This window comes from Cyanistes caeruleus, chromosome 6, assembly GCF_971803275.1.
Source record: "Cyanistes caeruleus chromosome 6, bCyaCae1.hap1.1, whole genome shotgun sequence".
NCBI lineage: Eukaryota > Metazoa > Chordata > Aves > Passeriformes > Paridae > Cyanistes > Cyanistes caeruleus.
In genome coordinates this window covers 63,519,523-63,538,875 of record NC_141706.1, presented here as the reverse complement: position 1 = coordinate 63,538,875, position 19,353 = coordinate 63,519,523, and the positions used below count along the sequence as shown (strand labels likewise).

At 44.9% G+C, this 19,353-nt stretch overlaps 1 protein-coding gene across 1 annotated transcript; it reads right to left on the bottom strand.

Moving 5' to 3' along the window:
• Positions 1-504: 504 nt before the first annotated feature.
• DHRS7 (dehydrogenase/reductase 7) lies at positions 505-18,929 on the bottom strand. Its single transcript, XM_086895182.1, has 7 exons — positions 18,706-18,929; positions 13,963-14,115; positions 8,308-8,414; positions 7,757-7,996; positions 2,728-2,850; positions 1,090-1,305; positions 505-712 (listed from the first exon to the last, which is right to left on the bottom strand). Exons 1-7 carry the CDS (start codon positions 18,839-18,841, stop codon positions 677-679), a joined length of 1,011 nt encoding a protein of 336 aa, XP_086751308.1. The 5' UTR covers positions 18,842-18,929; the 3' UTR covers positions 505-676.
• Positions 18,930-19,353: the final 424 nt, after the last annotated feature.

Sequence of the window (19,353 nt, the reverse complement as noted above, 5' to 3'; positions counted from 1 at the left end):
ACTGGTGGCATCCTGGAACTGCACTCAGCAATGGGACTGAGCTTGGGAGCCAGTGTTAGCCCATGTGACCCCTGAACTGCTGTTTTCTAACCAGGTGTGTGCAGAGCTTTATTTAATTCTTCCCAACACCTCCTTGCTTTAGATTGTGACCTTGATCACACACAGGGAAGTGTAAGGGCAGCAGAGCTGCAAAAGGGGCCAGAGGGTAAATCCTGTTGTGTCAGAAATGAAGGGATTTTGCCCTGAACACACATTTTGCTCAAGGAACACATCCCAAGCACAGACCAGACACCCTTGCCCTCTATACCACACCCTCCTACTTGTGGGGGTCTTTTTAATGAACATGAATTAGGAATGAAAGTGAAGGAAACGGGATCCTGGGGTCTATAATTTTAGGCTGTTAATCAGGTATTTGCCTGTGTCAGAGCAGCAGCCCAGCCTCTCGTGTCTCAGTTCTTGTAAGCTTCAAAATTCAGCCTGTGGGAGTTTGGCATGAAACAGGTGTGTTTAGAAAGAGATTTTTATTTAGTCAAGTGTGTCATCAGCTCAATAGATCTGTCAAGTTACAGGATGACAACGACATAACAAAACCAAAAAAAAGCTGTTTGTAGTCACGCAATATGAAAAGTTTCTCAGCCTTAGCACAAGTACAGCAGGATTTTGTGCACGCTCCTCCTTACTTCTTCTTCCTTGAATAAGAGGCATCAGCATCCTGGAGGGAGAGGACATTAAATCAGTATTTCCCCACCCAGCTTTCTGCTGTGTTAAGAGCAACACTGTGAGTGAAAGACCTGCTTTGAAACAGCTTGTGACCATGGGCAGTTACAGTGTGAAAGCACAGAGTTTTAAGCTACATCTGCCACCCTTACATACGTATTTCCTATTCTTGCAGTACTTCAAGATGGGGGGGTTTTTTGTACCAAAAGAATAAATAGCATGTCCCAGGGAGCACTGCAGGAACGGAGCACTGCCCTGCACATCAGGGCACTGAGCGAGGAGCAATGCAGTCCCAGCATTGCCACAGCAGGAGAGAACGGCAGCAGAGTGAAACAAGCGAGCAGGGCAGAGAGCGGCACGCTGCACACTCACAATTCCGCTCTTGAAGTTCTGTATCCTCCTCTTGCCCATCCTGTTCATGAGCCACCAGGCCCAGGTGGGTGCGTACTGCCACAGGTAGCACACGGCCAGGTAGGGGTGGTCGCTGATCCAGGCCTCCTTCACGTCGTTGGCCATGCTCACCAGGGTGAGGCGGGCACAGCGGTCTGTGGGCATCTTGTGGGATTGGTCCCCGCTGTTCTCGATGGACTGAGGGGGGCACAGAGCAGGGAGGGGTTAGAACTGCATCCCTGGGAGTGACAGAGGCAGGGAAAGGGCCATGATCCGTGTGCCAGACACACTCCTCCAGTTTCCCCACAAGAAGAACTCACCAGAGACTGGGGCAGAGGAACCCATCCCTCACTATCCTCTGGTTTGCAGTGTGGGAACACTTTCTGCCTTCCTTTGGCTCAAATAAAGCACCCTCTTAATTAATACCTCTATTGATGGATCAAAGGTTAAAAAAAGTGGATCTCCAAGCTCTGTCCTGCTTCAGCAGGGCTTCCACTTGATGGGGTTATTGAACAAGTTCCCCCTCTGCAGCTCTGAGGAACGAGAACTCCCCAGTTCCCAGCTCTGCCTGCCCCATTCCACACTACAAGTTACTCAAGTAGCCAAGTTAGTAGGTCAGGTCACATTCCCTGTTAACTTAAATATTCCTGCTAGTTGTCTCCATCTCAACCAAGAGAAAAGCAGCCAGCTGCTTTGGAGCAGGGGCATCAACCTGAGGTCTTGTCCCTGTGTATCATTTTAGTGCTCAACATAAACCTCAGCTCTGTGAACTTGTGCACATTTCACTCCAGCAGTAACAGGCTGCTCTAGCAATCTGTCCTGTTTCACAAGGCAAAAGCAGTTCTGGTCTAGATTTGCTCCTCCTCCCTGGTCTTCTGCCACACCAAAATCTGAGGAATGTGTTTTGCAACTTTCACCATTGTTCAGAAAGTACATATTTTCTTTCATGCAAGTCAGAAGTTCTGCAACGCAAAAATCATTCCAGAGTTCGATTCAACAATGAGAGATCCCCTCCTCCTCACTGGTGGGTCATCCTGAGCTTCAAATCGATCGAATTTGGGGCAGATTATAGTTTGATGCATCACAGTAGCAATTTTTGCCAGCTGCTTTGTCAGACAGCCTTTACTAAAAGCCATTGTGCAGTTGGAAGGTTTTGCTTTTCCTCCTGGAACAATCCCTAACAGGAAAGGAATGCACAGCTCGTGTCAGCTGAGCCAGGGCTGTGCCAGCAGCAGCGTCACCCACCAGGGCACAGCGTGACCAGGGCAAACAAAACCCTACCTGTGCAGCAAGGACAGCACTCCCCAGGCACAGCTCTGTCCAGAAAATCCTGGCTTCCCCCCAAAAATAACTGCAGCACAGTGGCTGGACAGTACTTTTTACTAGATTTTGGTTGTTTGTGTTGGAAGAGACAAGGAATAGCAATTATCAAACTCAATTTTCATTTGATACCACAAGAATTACGAAAGTATACACAATTCTGCACTGCTCAGAGCATTTCTTGGTAAGAAGGCGAGGTCAGTGCTTGCAAGGAGGACAAAACCAGACAAAAGTACCCCATGAAAGGATCATTGGCCCCACAGCAAAAGTTGGTTTGTCATGACAGAACTGAGTCCTTACCTTTGCAAGATTCTCAGTAAAGACATTCTGGATGATCTGGGACTGTACAGGCCCTGGGCAGATTTGGATAACGCTTATCTCAGGGTAGTCAGTCAGCTCAGTCCGCAGAGAATTAAAGAATCCCTAGAAGACAAAAATATAGTGAAATCTTCCCTTCCCATGTTTTTTGCAAGGTTTAGCTGATGACATCTTTTCATACAAATTTATACTTTAAAGATAACAAGATTCCACTACAGGCAATTCCTACTACTTTCTTTGATTTTTCATGACCAATGGCTAATTTAGCATTTTATCTGCAGTTACAAACATTGATACATAAACCAGGGAGGAATCTATCCTCATCTTACCAAACACAAAATAATTTCTCTATACTACAGCCAGATTCTTCTGACCCTGTAATGAGGACAAGTCTTGCTGTTTGGCAGCAGAAATGCCACCAATCCTAAGAATTTCAATATCATGGAAATTACCTTTTGCAGGTCAATTGCTGTTTGGGGTGACAATAGAGTTTACACAGTTTCTGTGAAGTAAGTGGCACAGGTTTATGTAAGAAAAGGAAGAAAATTTTCAGCATAGCAAAGTCAAAAATTCACCCTGACACTTCAGGGGGTTAATTTGCAGCACTGAATCTGCTACAGTTTGAAATTGGCATCCACATAGATACAAATCTTTTTTCAGCTCAGGAATATGCTGCCAGTGTATCCAAGTTAAACCAAAATTTAAAAAATTGTGAGTACTTCTTTTCTTTAAGCTAAGAGCATACAAGGTTTTCTGAATCTCTGTAGCAATTCACATTTAGACAGCAACTATAATGAGAAACGTGGCCAATTCAGAAGGGTGCATTCTACCAAAGCTGCTGGCCAAGCTCTGTGGAGGATGATTTAACCAACCCCATTGTGTCTTATCTTTGACCTGGCTACAAAAGTCCCCTGTATTTATTCCAGCATGTAATTTTGTGTCACAGCAGAGATACAGAGTGAGCACAGGCTGATAAACTTCTCCCACTGTAGTAAAATTTTATCACTTTACTGCCATTCAGCTTGGGAGGAGGGCTGGCTGACTCAGAGCTCTTCCCTGAGCTGCAACACAGACTAAAACCAGTCAGATACGAGCTGTGGTGACACAGAACCAGCAGCTGGATCAAGCCACCGAGGCTCAGCAAGGAGCAGCACACTCTGACCAGTTACAGGGGCTCCAATTTCCCAGTTGCTGGTGGCTAATTTGCAGTTTGGATCCCTAAAAACACTGAGCATGAATTTAAAGCAGTGAGTAACTGCAGCCCCCAGATCTGGGGCTGAATCTTCACAGCATGTGAGCAAAGCCTGGAGAGGACTAAGTTCTAACACTGGACACTCATGTGCCCAGAAATCTGCTCCTGCACAGATGGCAATCTGCTCCTGGACACCCAGTTGTTTTGGTCTAAAAAGCCAGGCTCTCCCCTGGCCCCTCCACCCTGGTGTGCACAAACAGGGCTGTGTTTTAGCCACCACTCCAGGCTAATGCTACATCCCAACCTGCACTTTCCTCATCCCTTTCCTTCCCTGAGGGCCCCGAGCCCATTCTTTCAGAAAAACCCCCAAACCCCGAGGCTGTGCAGCCCTGACACAAAGGAGGTGCCCTCAGTCCAGCTGAGGATAAAATCACACATAAAAAGACAGAGTCCCACTTGCCCAGCACTCCCTGTCCATTTGAGATGAGGAACAGAACTGGCTCCCATTTTGCCTGAAGGGAACACACTCAAGATGCACTTCCAGGAGTTGAGGAGGTGGAAGGGCATGTGTCTGGGAATACTGTCATTGGAGGGAAGCCAGACCAAGGCTCAGTCAGTTTAAAGCTCCTACACCTGCTCAGCTGATGGGAGGTTCCTGAGATCCAAGCTGTACCTAAAACTGGGCACCTGAGCTGCCACACAAAGGCCCACAGCAGCAGGCAGCTCTGTGAGCACTGTCAAAGCCAGGGTGATTGCATTAAAGGCTGCAAACGTGAAATGCAAATAGCCAGAGATGCCAGTGAGCTCCTGTTCCTGCTCTTCAGCCATTCTGCTGTCCCACATCATTCCCTCATGCTGCAGCTCCAAGGTTTTACACCAGAGAAGAGGCACAGCCTTCACCAGCAACTCAGGAGGGCCAGGACATTCAGCCACCCTAAATCCTGGCTGATACACACTGACAAGGGCCTCTTGAAATACAGAATCTTACATAGGCTCAGTCCTCTCTGGAGGCTCTGTGTGCAGCACTCCCATGTTTTCTAATTCCAGCACTTAACCTTGATATTCAAAGATAGCTGCTATGGAATTCCTCTACTTCCTCCCAGAAGAGAAGCTTTAAATTCCTCAGCAAGAAAAATAAGTGCTTTTACTTATTGAAATTCAGGCAGGGACAGACCCAGATTTGGGAGCAGTAAAGGAACTCCAGCACAAGAGGAACAACTGGAGTGTTTCCACCAAGCCCAGACTGAAGCCAGCTCTGACATTCGGGCAGAGTGTGTGGGACAGGAACTTCTTTTAGCCACCTCTGGATCTTTCCAGCTTAGTGACCAAATCCTGGAAGTTGCTGAACAAGGCAAGGCTGTAACAAATGCTACCCTGACAGAAATATTTAAAAATTCCATTAATGACCAGATACTGAACAAAGAAAGGAGCTGTTGCTGCTCAATCCGTGTGCTTCTTAAACAAGTTCCTGATGAAGGAACATTTTGAAGGCTACCATTCCTGATCCACTCCCCATGCCATCAATTAGATGAATTGTGAGTGGGTGAATGGTGCATGATCTCCATGAGCATCATCCCTCCAGGAGGGAAACTGCACCAGGCAGATGCAGACTGCCATGGGCTTGACTCATGCTCTTACAGCACTCCCAGCACTGAAATAAAGGGTAATTTCATCAGTAGAACATTGTTCTGAAGAATTCCAGTTGGCATGAATCAAAGCATGATTGTTCCAAGAGCAGAATCTAATTCCAGGCAGAATTCTTTCCTTCCTCCTACAACTGCCATTTAAAGGAATTAAAAACAAAAACAAAAAAAGCAAATAACCAAACAAACAACAACAACAACAAAAAACACACAAAAAATACACAAATAAAAGGAAGGACTTTCTCAAAAAAAGGTGCAACTAAGTTTGCAGCATTAAGTGTGTCAGTTGTGATAGACTCCAAGGCATGAATTTAAAAAAAAAACACAACAAAAGCAAAACAAGCCAAAACCCACAACAGGTGAATCCATGTCAGATGGGCTCACAATATTTAATAACTGGTGGCCAAAACACAACCTTCAAGAAGATCTTTTAGAATACAGGTGGATACATGCTGGGAAACCTTAACAGGAAAAACACCTCTTTTTGCTTTGGCTTATTTTCCCCCTAACCTAAGGACGGCTGCCATTCTTATGGAATTCTTATTCTTATTCCATTCTTATGGAATTCCTTTATCTGAACTGCACTGGTGAAGTTTTTTATTTCAAAAAAGCTTTTCCTAGTTTTTGGAGGCTTCATGCTCACACCTAGCTGTAACTCCAGACCTTGAGAGTCAAAGACTCTCAAGGCAGAGTATTTCCAAAATCAATACTGCAAGACATGTTTCAACACCTGCAATTAGTGCTTGTAGAAATACTGTGAAAGAAACAAGGAAGGAGGTTTGGAATCTGGCCTGGTTATTGAGCAGAGGTAGAAGCTAATAAATATTGAAGAAGTTCTGCCAGCTTATTTTAATTAATTTTAGTAAACTATCTCTTTAAAGCTTTGTCTGTGCTCTCAATCTTAACATGAAGTTCAGAATTCTGAGTATTTTTAAAGCAACACGTGAATTCCTTGTGCTCTGCAATTAATTATCTGTGCTTAGTCCAAATGCACCACACCCAAAGATAATTCAACCGAAAGAACATTTAATAAATAAAGGAGCATGAAGGGAACTCAGGCTTCTGCTCATTGCATTCTTCTAATTTAAATCTACCAGGCTTAACCCAAATGCTTGGCCTGTAATGGGCAATTCCAGCATTGCCACTCCAATGAAGGGCAGCAGATCTCTCCCCATCACTAACTGGAATGTTTTTAGCAGAGATCTGTCACCATATTCTACATCTTCATCTTTTCAAGAGGCTTTGCAGTGACAGGCACTTGTTACATTTTTGCTGTTGCTGGTCAAATTTTCAAAAGGGTATTGACCCCTTGGCTTCAGCAGTTTGTTCTGTTCATGTGCTGAACTGCAGCAGGGAGTAAGAAGATGCCAGTTTTTAAACCATCACTGAGCACAGCTGAAGTTTGTGTAACTGAGATCAAAATGTACATTAGCAGGAGGCCAAACAGTGGTGAAAGACAAATACGTCCAAACAAATTTACTAGTTAAACAAGTGACTCCTCAATGATACAGGCAGAAACTTTTCTGAGCTCCTCTTTTACATTTTTCTACTCAAGTGACACTGCTTTCAAAAACTTTTTCCAGGCAATGATGAGTGCTAAGTGTTAGACAGAAGATAACTTCCTACGGCACTGTGAGCTGTCAGTTCTTCACACCACAGAAAGACACAACTCTTGGGAAGAGTCATTCAGCTGTTCCCAGATGGATCATTGAGGAATTCTCATTTCTCTGAGTAGTCTGCCTTACCACTCACTGTTCTCACTTCACTATCCCAAAGATTTCCTCAAGTCTTAAAACTCTCACCAGTGACTCTCCCTAAATGAATTGAGAACATCAGGCCTCTATATGCAACTGAATAATCTTCTCATTGAGGTATTCCCTCATCTGAAGATCAAAGGCTGAGGTTTTGTGGTTCGCACTGGAATTTAACCACGTCGTGATTAGAACCAACCAAGCTGGCACTTGAATCCTAGTCAGAAAAAAAAACTCTAGAGTGGGAGCTATTTCACATTTCAGAGCAAATTAATTCTGAAGGACTTTCAATACCTGAGGATATTGCATATGCTGTGTGAAATTTCAGCTGAGACTCGTGTTTCCTGCACAGAGCAAAGCCCTCAGCTACAGCACTGGTACTGCTCCACTTAATTCACTTCTTTAACTGGCAGGCTGTAGCTCACCTGCAGAGCGTGCTTGCTGGCACAGTAGCCGGTGGCAAGAGGAGCTCCCATGATGCCCATCACACTGCTCACAGTGACAATCTTCCCTTTCTTCCTCTGGATCATGTGGTTCAGGACATACTTTGTCAGCGAGATGGTGCCCAGGTAGTTGAGCTCGATGATGGCGTTGTAGACATCCAGGTTTGTGTCCACGAACAAGGAGCGTTGCGAGCGCCCACCATTGTTGACCAAAACATCAATCTCGGGAAAGATACAAAGATAAATTAACATAAAAACAATCTCCTTTAATATTTGTGCTTCCTCAGGCAATTCAGTGAGTGTTTAGTCCTTAGGAAGGTCCAGCAATAATTTGTTGGTTGCTGAAAATCAGAAGCAAGCAACAGAAGGGATAAAAATGCAGGTACTCTTGAGCAAGTTTAATACTGAAGCTGAAGGAAGATGTAGACGCTGCTGAATTTACCATGCAGTAAAATAAAAGTGAAATATGAACATAAATGCAGGTCTAGGAGACAAAGAAAAAAGAGGAGTTTAACCCCAGAAGCACATCTTACCTTGCCAAAATGCTTGAGCACACTGTTGGTTGCAGCTTCGTGAGAGGATCTGTCAGTCAAGTCGAGACGCAGAACAAGGATATCATTTTCACTCAAGCTGCTAATCTCTAAAAAACAACCATAAAGAGAATGGGGGCTGATAAGATTCCCAGCATCAGAACTGTGGGAAACATAATGTGCTTTTAAACACCACATTTTCACAAAGAAGACATCGAGAAATCATAACATCAAGTTGGAAATAAAACACTTGCTTTGTTTCCATTTTGACCCCTAAAGAGAATCTATTTTTAATCTGTTCCTACCAAGAGCTTTTCTCATTATGTTTTTGGATGTGAAAAGCCTGACTTTATTAAACAGGCTTTGTAGCAGAATACAGAAGTTTCACTTCTCCAAATAAATTGCAATAGTTAGGAATAAAATCCAACTTGTAACCTTTCAGGGAGAGATTCAGAAGCACATTGGGAGCCCTGACACTTTGCTTGGATTTCAAGCATGTTTATTCCTGACAACAGGGCTCCTACAATTCACACCCAAAACACAACATACACACCTGAGTAGCCATGAGGCAAAGTGTTGAATTATTGGGGCCTTTTTGGGAGGGGGTAAAAGGCTTTTGGTTAACTGACAGCTTTTAACATATCCATGCCCTGAAATAAAAGTCAGCTGCCATCAAGTTCCAGCCTTTTTGTTGTGCTTTTCCCCCACTGTCTCTTCAGAACAAATGACCTTTTCCATAGAAGGCATTTCTTGAGCAGTGATTTGTTACCCTGGGGTTTTGGGGTAGATGACTCACATAAACAAAATCTTCATCATTTCAAGCCTTTTTTTAAACTACATCTAACAAGATTTTTTACATTATTTATGTCAGTTTGTTAGTGCTATTTTTTTTTTTCCTAAATTGATTCCTAGCCATATCTAAGTGTGGTTGCTCCCCTTTAAGCAGCTGCCCTCTTCAGAGAGCCTCAGGCTTTGACTTTTTAATTACTACTTCTTGCAAATACAGGGAAAGTTGAACTTTGTCTTAACAGTGATATAGAAATAAAGAGGTTACTTAAACCCACCAGTTGCCTCTGTTCAAAGGTCATTAGCATTTAAGCCACTGGTTAAAATAAACCCAACTGTCTAGTTTAATGCTATTAGTATTTCCATTTATTGCTTCCTCCAACCCCTCCATGTGCATGTTCTCCTCCATTTCCTCCAGAAATACAGCAGTAAAATGTAGTTTAAGCTGCCCTCTCAGGGACACACCTCTACCTGGTGCTGCCTGAAGCAGATTTGAGCAGCTGAAACCTGTTGGGGTGTGGATGTTTCTGCCATGGGTTAGAGAGACCACAGGGTCAGCCCAGCCATGAAAGCCACACAGGGGAGAAAGGAAAGAGCAGAGGAAGAGACACAGACTGCTGGGAAGGAAGGAAGTGTTCTTTTATAAGATGTAAGAAACGTCTGGCATCAGGAAATTTTAAACCAGAAACCTTGTACAGGATTTCCACCCTCCACACCATTCAAACTGTACATCTCCAGCAGCTGCCTTAGTTCTTTTCTAGGGTCAGGGATCCTTTCTTCAGGCACCCCTCATAGATAGCTTTTATAAAAACCAAACTTTCCTGTTACCCTTTCCTAAACTCCTTCTCCCACTCACTATCCCTATTTTTCTGTCTGATGTTCCAGTTTATACGCTGTCAGAATGGTGTTTCTCACTGCTTTTACTCACAAACCCTAATATTCCACTGCCCCTTTTGCCTGCTACCAAAGTTATGTTTTTAAGGGAACAACTCTAATATCCAGAAAAAACCACTTGGTCCCAAGTGGGAGACCTTCAAGTTCATTGCTTGGGTTTCAGATCAACAACTCTCTTCAATACTTGTTGATCTCAGGTAGCAGTTTCTCATAACATGATAGACACTATAGCTCAGAGATTTTCCAGCTCTTTTGCATTTCCCCTTCTGTCTTTTACTTCTCCCTTGTATAAATGTCCTTCAGCAGAGGTTGAGCTTTCAGCAGAGGCTGATCAACGTGACCTCCTGGGGTCCATTTCAACCTCAATTACTGTATAATTCTTGAACTTATAGATTGCCTGTCACTCATTTGGCCTATCCATAATTAAATCATATTTGACCTTTGCCAAACCAAGAAACATCCCCCCCCTACTCTTTTTTTCATTTTCAGGGCTTTTGAGAGAAAACAGCCTCCAGCATTTCCTACAACAGAAAGAGGAAGAGTGGTGGGGGAAACAGAGAAGCCTCTTGCAGGAGCCAAGTGAGTTATACAAGTTGTTTTCTCTCCCTCCTGCCCAAGTGCAGTCAAGTGTTGAGTTGGCATATGCATGACTCAACAGGGATTACCCTTCCCCCTCTCTCCCTCTGCCCCCCTCAGCTTTTAAGCAGTGCAGAATGCACAAACCTGTAGCACAGGGTGGTGTCACTAAACTTTGAACAAGATATATGTGCTTGTTTCTGACACAGCTCAGCTGCTGCTGCGTTCAACCTCTACAGCAGGCGTGTTGCAGCACATGAGCTCCAATTATGCCCCATAAATCAGCCAAATTCACACTGATGTTGCACACTGCTGCTCAGGCTTCATCCACCCCGTGCTACTCAAACCTTGCAGGGCAGTCTTGAACTCAGCTGCCAAGAGCAAACATGCAGGTGGAAGCAGGGACAGGCCACCCAGGAGAGGAACATGGACCCACTGGACAAGCATGCAGAGATGGAATCAGGAAGATCAACGCCCAGGTGGAGCTGAAATTGGAGTTTCCACTGGAGCTGAGGAATGTGAAAGGCAGCAAAGGCTTCACAGGTATAGCAGCAACAAAAGGGAGGCCAAAGACAGAGTGAGCTCACTGCAGGACAGGGATGGTGAGGAAGAAATGATGAAATGCACAGAAAAATGTGAGGTACTTAATGCCCCAGTCTTCTCTGGCAAGATCTCCCCTCAGGTCTCCCACACTCCTGAGGCTCCTGAGGCAGTACCAGAGTCAGACAAATTAGGGAGAAAATGCACATACAAGCAGGGCAATACATGCATCCATGATTTACAAGAGCTGATCAGCATCACTCCTTTTTGGAATTTTCTTCTAAGAGGAGTAGCTCCCCAGGGACAGCAAGAAAATAAATTACATAAAACCTAACCTTGGTCCTTGGGAAAATTTCATTGCAATTTCTCCTGAAAGCAATTTCCAAGTAAGTGAAGGACAAGAAAGTGTGTGGGAAAAGCCACCATGGATTTAGCATGGCCATATACTGCCTGACCAGTTCAATTGTTTTTTGTGATCAGCTGTGGCATTTCTCCATGATCAATATGTTTGCATAGGACACAGATGATGGGAAAAAAACACAGATTTTCATAAAATTTTGATTTAACATCAAGTTCAGAGGGGCTGCTGCACACTGGACTGCCATGCAGAAGCACCTTAACAAGCTCCAAGAAGAGTCTGACAAATCTCATTAAGCTCAATCAAAAAAAAATGCAGATTTTCACACCTGGGACAGGATATTGCCCTGCAATACTGCAGACCAACATCCAGAGGGTCAGATCTCCAAACAAGACCTGGGTCCTGGTAGAAGGGCAGCAGCAAGCTGAGTGCAAGCCAACATTGCCTCTGGCAATGACAAATGCTAATGGGCTGCACTAATAAAAGCACACTGAGGGAAAGTGATTTTTAAGAGCTCCTACACAGCATTCTAAGACTGCACATAGAGCACTGTGTCTAATTTTGGACCTCCTAGCTCAAAACAAATACTAATAAACTGGAGATGGTGAAGCATAGGACCACTAAGTTGTTTGGGTGGGGGGGTCTGGCACACAGCAGTCAAGGAAAGGGGTGGAAATGGGATTTACACAGGCTTGAGAAGCGAAGGATAAGAGTGGAAGTGGGTCCAGTCACCATCTTCCACTACTTAGAAGCTGGCTGTAGAAAACATGAACTATCACAGAATCACAGAATGGTTTAAGTTGGAGGGGTCTTAAATATCACCTCATTCTAAATCTCTGCCATGGGCAGGGACACCTTCCACTAGACCAGGTTGCTCAAAGTCTCATCCATCCTGGCCTTGGATGTTTCCAGGGATGGGGCAGCCACAGCTACTCTGGGTAACCTGTCCCAGGGCTTCACCTGCTTCAAAAGCAAGAATTTCTTTCAAATATCTAATCCAAATTATCAAATATCTAATATCAAATATCTAATCCAAACCTGCTTTCTGTCAGTTTAAAGCCATTCCCCCTTGTCCTGTCACTTCCTGCCCTGGTTATGTTTCTGTGTTACTGAAGAGTTTCCAATATTCCTACTAATCAGACCTTCAGTTAAAGCAAAGTTCAGCAGCAAATATTTGCAAAGCACAGGGCTACATAAGAATTTTCAAGGTTGTGTATGGCACAGCTCAGACATTCACAGGGACACTGAAATTTGTCAGAGGCAGAAATCATCTCAGATAGATAAATCAATGCTCTTGGTTCACATTACTTGAAATAATATATCTGACTATTCCTTAGCATATCACACAAGTATTTCCTGAAAATGCCTATCCAGGACTGCAGCTGCTGCCAGCCTGTCTCGTGTTATCAATTTTGCAATCACAACAAACAGCTGTGGACGCAAATGGTGTTGCAGACTTCTGCTGACCACTGACCATTGCATCACACAGCACTGGGATTTTGTCATGACTGCCACTTGACCACACTCATCACACATCCCATGCCTCTTTTTAAATATCAAACTCGATTTTTGGAGCCCTCAGAAAATAAAACTAAGGAGCTGTGCATTTTTGAAAGTTCCTTGAAAGCTTTTCTGAGTAGGCTGCTGCAACTTTCAGCTTTCTAGACATGTTTAGGTGCCAATCCAAGAAAAACATCTGATTATTCCCTAGCACACATTCCAAGTAGACTGTGGACATTCTGTCAACATTGCTAAGACTGAACTCTTGGTGTGATAACACATTCCACATAAAATACTCCATCCTGAGCTATAGAGGAGAAATAGTCTGAAAAAATGCATAACGTTAATCATGTTCAAACCCTCAATCTATCAGTGTGAATTATCTGCCTATTCCTCTTGCTGCCAAGCCAGAAAACAGGAGGGGAAAAGAGAAACAGGAGGAATGAAGCCAGACTACTGAGTCATCAGGCATATGAAAGCTAACTGGAAGATGACTGGAATAGTTAAAAATTTCACTTCACATGTTTTCTTCTTGATTAGAGGAGATCCTCTTTGTTCTACATGCTCAGAACAACTTCTCCTGAAAATTTTTATTAGTCCATTTCCCAAAGAGCAAAGTCAGTTTTCTCTCTGCCTGTAATGTGCACAAACTTAAAGAAAGAATATTTTTAGTAGCAAGCATCTATGTTGTTTATTTCTTTACAGCATAATACCCCCTGAACTGTTTCCTCCATTCTCCATGATATTTATTCCATTTCTTAATATAGTACCTCACAAGAGCACTTGGAACTGATAATGAGACTTTTAGGTAACAGTGGCTTATGTAGGAAGTTGAAATGCATGGCTAGACAAAGGCTTCTCACTCACTAAAAAAGATACCAGCTCTGTATAAAGTTGACTTTCACCATTAAATTTATTCTTGTGATATGTGGGTTAGTGTTCCTGTGGCAATTCCAGCCCAGGCAGGGTGGAACTGCTTGCATGAAGTGCTAAGTTGTACTTACGAAGGCATTTCTTTTTCACTCTCTGCAGCTCATCCTCCCTTCTGGCAGAGATGGCAAGCAAGGCTCCCAGCTTTGCCAGCTGGTAAGTCAATTCTTCTCCGATGCCACTTGAGGCTCCTGTCACCCAGACAACCTTGCCACGCAGTTCATGTTCTAGCAAAAGAATCAAGACAGCAGTTCACACATTGCCTGTGCTAGGATAAGCATCTAACTCACTGCAGGGGTATAATCTGGCACTCTTTTTAAGAAATATGCTCATTTTGGGGGGTATTACAAAATCCTGAGTTCTTTATTTTTTAGTCACAAGCAGTTGTGAAATTGTTCGTAGTTGTTGTGTTGCCATTTGAACTTTGTTCCAAGGCTAATCTGAATAAACAGGGGTTATTTACCTGGTGGAAGAAATCTGATTGCATTTCTGCAGGCCATCCACACATAACAATTCCACTAACCTCATCAAAAGCAGCTTCAGAGGAAAACAGAAAAGAGAATTCTTGGAATTGACAGGAAACAGTGTATTGCAAATACAAACAAAAGCCTAAGCGAATATTTCCAAATAATGTTTCATCCCAAAAACTGTTCCAGAGTAATGGCTGACTGAGTAAAAGTCTCTGAACAAAGACAGCTAATCACAAAAAAATCAAATGGGTGTTCATCCACTCTCTTCTGTATTGGTGCAGGTTAGTTCCTGCACTGGCCAGGGCACAGTAAACAGAGTTCCCAAGGTGTAAATTTACACATGGATTCCCCAGAACCTGCTCTGACACACTTTTTTTAACCTGTAGTAAAATTAAGAGCATCTTGCTCCATTTAGTCCTCTGCTGATAAGGCCTCTTCCCACTTATCCACAGTCACTCCCACGCCGTGGTACACCTGGGCACTGGGAAAAACCTTAGGGTTTCCAGACCATCCAAACCATCAAATACCACAGATGGCTGGAAAATCACTCCATTAATTCCAGAACATGATTTAGGGATGAAAGATCACAGGTATCAGAGCACTTTCCAGAAGGAATCGTTGCTTGACACGTGTCTGTGCTCCTTAAGATCAGCCACAGTGATTATCAGTCTTGGGGAAAATCTGACTCAGAGCACTGCTGGCAGGAGCTCTTCTCTCTGTTTCTCAGGTTTGTGCATTCCAACATTGAGCCAACTGAGAAAGATCTCATGGCATAATTCAAATATCAGAGCCAAATGCAGTTGCTGAGACTTAAAGCCAGCTCTGTTCTGAAAAGGGTCAGAGTAGCATTTTTCAGCTCTCTGAAATTTAACCACTAATTTAATTTAGAAAAAATACTCCTTTTTCACCTTGGCTGGGACTGCTTTTACTTCCTGCTCTTTCCAGCAATCATTTCCTGGTTCTCTCTACACCACACTGTGTTTCAAACTTCTGCTTTTGGAGTTAATGACACAAATCCCACAGCACTAAAACCCTTAACCCTTCAGACAAAAGCAGGGAGCACTCAAGACTATCAGAGCTCAGCTTGACTTTGTGGGGCTGGCACTAAGTATTATTTATCTTTTCTTAAGCTGACTGCATTCCAGTCAAAAAAAAAAAAATCCCTCCTAAACCCAGGCTTTTGTGGCTTGGGGTTGTTTGGAGTTTGTTTCTAAAAACACTAAGGACAGCAACAGGAGTCAGTTCCCAAAGGAGAGATGGATTCTGAGGTTATGAACTAGAGGTGAAAAGAGATGTTGCTGAAGTTGTAGAAATATCCACTGTGCTTATCATGAGAACAAATGACTGCTGTCTGTAAAGCTTATTTACACCCTTTTCCTACAGTTTTATTTCAACATATTCCAAATGTATTGAATTAAACACAATAAAAATGGGAGTTTGCCTCTCCTATTACATTTTTTTTTCTGCAGAAAACCAGGGCAGACAAACACTACACGAACAAAACAACACATGGACGTAATTTCAACCCTGCTTACCACACTCATTCCTCTTGCTACTGAAAACAAATCCACTTCCTCCTACCACCTTTCCCTGTTCCCAACCTGTCTTGGGCAGCTTCACAGCAGTTATTCAGGATCTTGTTCTGTGAACAGAATAATTAACTGAGATAAGGAAAGTTTTCCCACCGATTCCCCAGACCTGATCATTACCAAGCACTGAGCTACTGGCAGTTAACACAATGGGAAACCCCAAATGCTGGTGCAGAACAAGAACCAAAGCATCAGCTTTGCTCCAGAATTCATGTCCTGTTGTTGTTGGAAATAATGTTAAAGATTAACCATGCTAAATTAAAAAATAAAAGTAGATTATGCCATTACTAACCATTAACTGCCGTGCTACAAGGCATATCAAATGAGAGGCTGAACTGACTAGCACAGCAAGTGACCCAAAAAGTTGTTTTGTGGTTCTGCTTAGAGTTTTTTCCAACATTTTATAACTCCTATAGCAAAAGGTTGCCATGTCTTTTCTTTCAGGAAAAGAATCAGACGTGGGGGAGTTTAAAACAGAACATCTGCTCCAGAGCCCTAAAGGATATTACCATTATTCCTAAATTTAAGAGCAGGGTTTTCATACATAGAGGGCTCCCTCTTGATAATGTTAAGCTGCCTGTGAAACCTCAGGTTTTAGGGTGACTTCTGTGCACCCAGTAAAACACAACACAAAAGGAAAGGCATCCAGCACCCAAAAACCTTCTCTCCTGACCACACATATATTCAGAGGATACGAAGCAATCCAGCACCTGCCAATGAATAAATCCAAAAGTCAAATTCCATACAGAATTGAATCACTGACTTGGAACCAGTCTTACCTATATTAAGGCCTTTCTTTTTAATTAGAGTTTATAGCACAAGAAACACAGGAGATCAGTCCACTTTCTGCTAAATACCTTCATCTCCAGAAACCTCAACACCCATAATAAGGTTGTAGAAGTGATAAAACAATATAATGACTGCAAGAGTGATAGCTCTAATAACACCTTTAATTAAAAATTAATGGATTCACACATTATTTACCTAGGCACCCTACATTACATGCATAACATGGGGAGAGGGAAAAGGGAAAAGTTATTTAATGAAACATCTTCTCTATTGTTTGTCCCTTCTGTTTTCCTACCTGGTTTGTTAAATGGTTCTATTTCAGTTGCATATTTTACTTAATTACAAGCACAGAGGAAAAGGGGAGGTGCCCAAAACACAGCTGACCTCTTATGCTGATGAATTTTTGCCTGACTCTTCTTGTGTTACATGCTAAAACAACTCCATCATAAAATGACTACTCTGGTCTTTGTATGTGAATTTTTAGAGACTACCTAAAGGTTTTCCAGGCCTTCAATAATTCTGAAGGCTGCATTCAAATAACACATTGTCTAGCCAAGAGAGCTCCTACCACTTCATGTGTATTGCACATAGATCCCTCAGGACAAAACTTCAGTTCTGTTTGTATTTGTCAAGATTTATCTCACTTCTCTGCCCTGATTTTTTTCCATGTTCTTTACAAAGTCCATGCACTAAGATTTTTTGCAGTTTTCTTACAGCAAGGGAACGTTCTGATGGAGTTCATACAAAACTTTGGGCTGAGTATCCAAACAGCTACAGGAGATTGTTCACACTGATTTAAATGTAGTATTTTTTAGAGCTTTATTACTTGTGCTAGTCCATCTAATGGAGAACAGAAAAGAATGCACATTAGCAGGAAGATGCTACTGAGAGCAAGGCACAAGCATGTCTCAAGTTTGTCCTACTCTCCTCTCGAGCTGTTCCTAAAGCCAAACTTCACCTGCACCTCCATCCCCCATGGAATCACAGTCCCAGCTCAAACCCTCACTCCACCACTCCTGATCCACCTTCATTCGATGCTGTCCCTTCTCACTATCCAACCCAGCAGCCGGTTCCAATTCCCACATGGGATATCCTACAGGCTCTGTCTCTCATCGCACCTTCTGTCCCCACCTAAAGCACCACAAATCACCCCAGCAGGCTAAGCTGAGGGATATTCACAAATTTGTGCCTTTTCTCACCAAAAGCCTCTATTAAGCAAACAAAACCTATGATTTCTAAAGATCTTTGTCCAGAAATAGGGAGAATTGCAGTCAGAATAGAAAGTTCAACATGAGCAACAACTGAAAGTGCCTGTCTGACAGTATTTCATGGAACTTTTGTCCCCCAGGTGATGGAGGCAGCACCTCACAGAGATGCAGTGCACAGTCCCTAACAGCATCGCGTGTGCTCCTGGTTCAGGGGCACAATCCACGAGGAAACCCAGGCAGCCCCAACATTAATAACACTCATGTTTATTTCACCGTAAACACTTTCTATATCCCCGTGAAGGCAGCGTCTGTTCGAAGATGTCAGGACAGGCTGGGGCAGCAGATAAACAGGCACAAAGCCACTCGGTCCCGGCGCCCTCCTCCCTCCCCGAGGGACACTCGCACACTGTCCCTGTGCCTCAGCAGCCCCGTGGGGCCCTGCCAGGAGCGGAACCTGTCCAGAAGCTGTGCAAAACGAGCAGGTTTGGGCCTGAGGAGCCGCCCCCGCCGCAGCCCCCAGGGAGCTGGCGGGTGTCGCGGAGCGGCTTTTTGGGAGCCGCTTGGCCGGCACGAGGGGCGCCAGGAGCCGTAGCCAGGTAAAGGGGAGGCCGATTGCACTTTTGGGGTGTGTTTATGGACAACGCCGGGCGGCTGATGCCACCAGCACCCCCGTGCTCCCCGCCGCCCCCATTGCGGAGCTCCCCGCGCCCCCCTCGGCGGCACCGCGCTCCCCTGCCGGGGCTGCCGGCGAGCGGCATTACCTGGCTTCTTCCCCCACCTCTCGGCCCAGAGCAGCGTGAGGTCCCCGTCGGCCCTCAGCCAGCGCAGCAGCTGCACCAGCAGCGCCAGGAGGGCCCCCCCCGCCAGCGCCAGCCACAGCGCGCACCCCCACGCCATCGCCGCCGCGCCACAGCCAGCCACCCGCACGGCGCCCCTTTATCGGGAGCCGCCCCCGCCGGCCACAGCCAGCGCCGGCCTCCTCCCCGCCTCCCTTCCCTTCCCTTCCCTTCCCCTGCAGCCCCGTCCCCTCCCTTCCCCGCCGCCCCGCTCCGCTCGGCCGCGCTCCCCCCGCGGCGGCCGAGGCTGCGGCGATAAGCGCGGGGTCGGTGGGGCAGAGGCCGAGCGTGCGGCCGGGGGTGAAGGTCGGTGGCTGGGAGCGGGGCGCTTTGTTTCCCCTCCTCGCCGCGCCCCCAGGCCAGCCAGGGCCGGCCGGCCTCTCCCCGGGCACCGGGACCGCGTCCAGGCCTTGGCTTCGGTGTGCGGGGACCCAACACTGCTCAGAGAACAAAAAGCAGCGCCCGTTTTCTTGGAGAGCCTCGTGGCTCTCCCTACGAGACGCCGGCGATTCCTTTCCCCCCTGGAGTTCCCCGAGGGCTTCCAACCCAGCTGCAGCCACCCCTGGCCCCTGT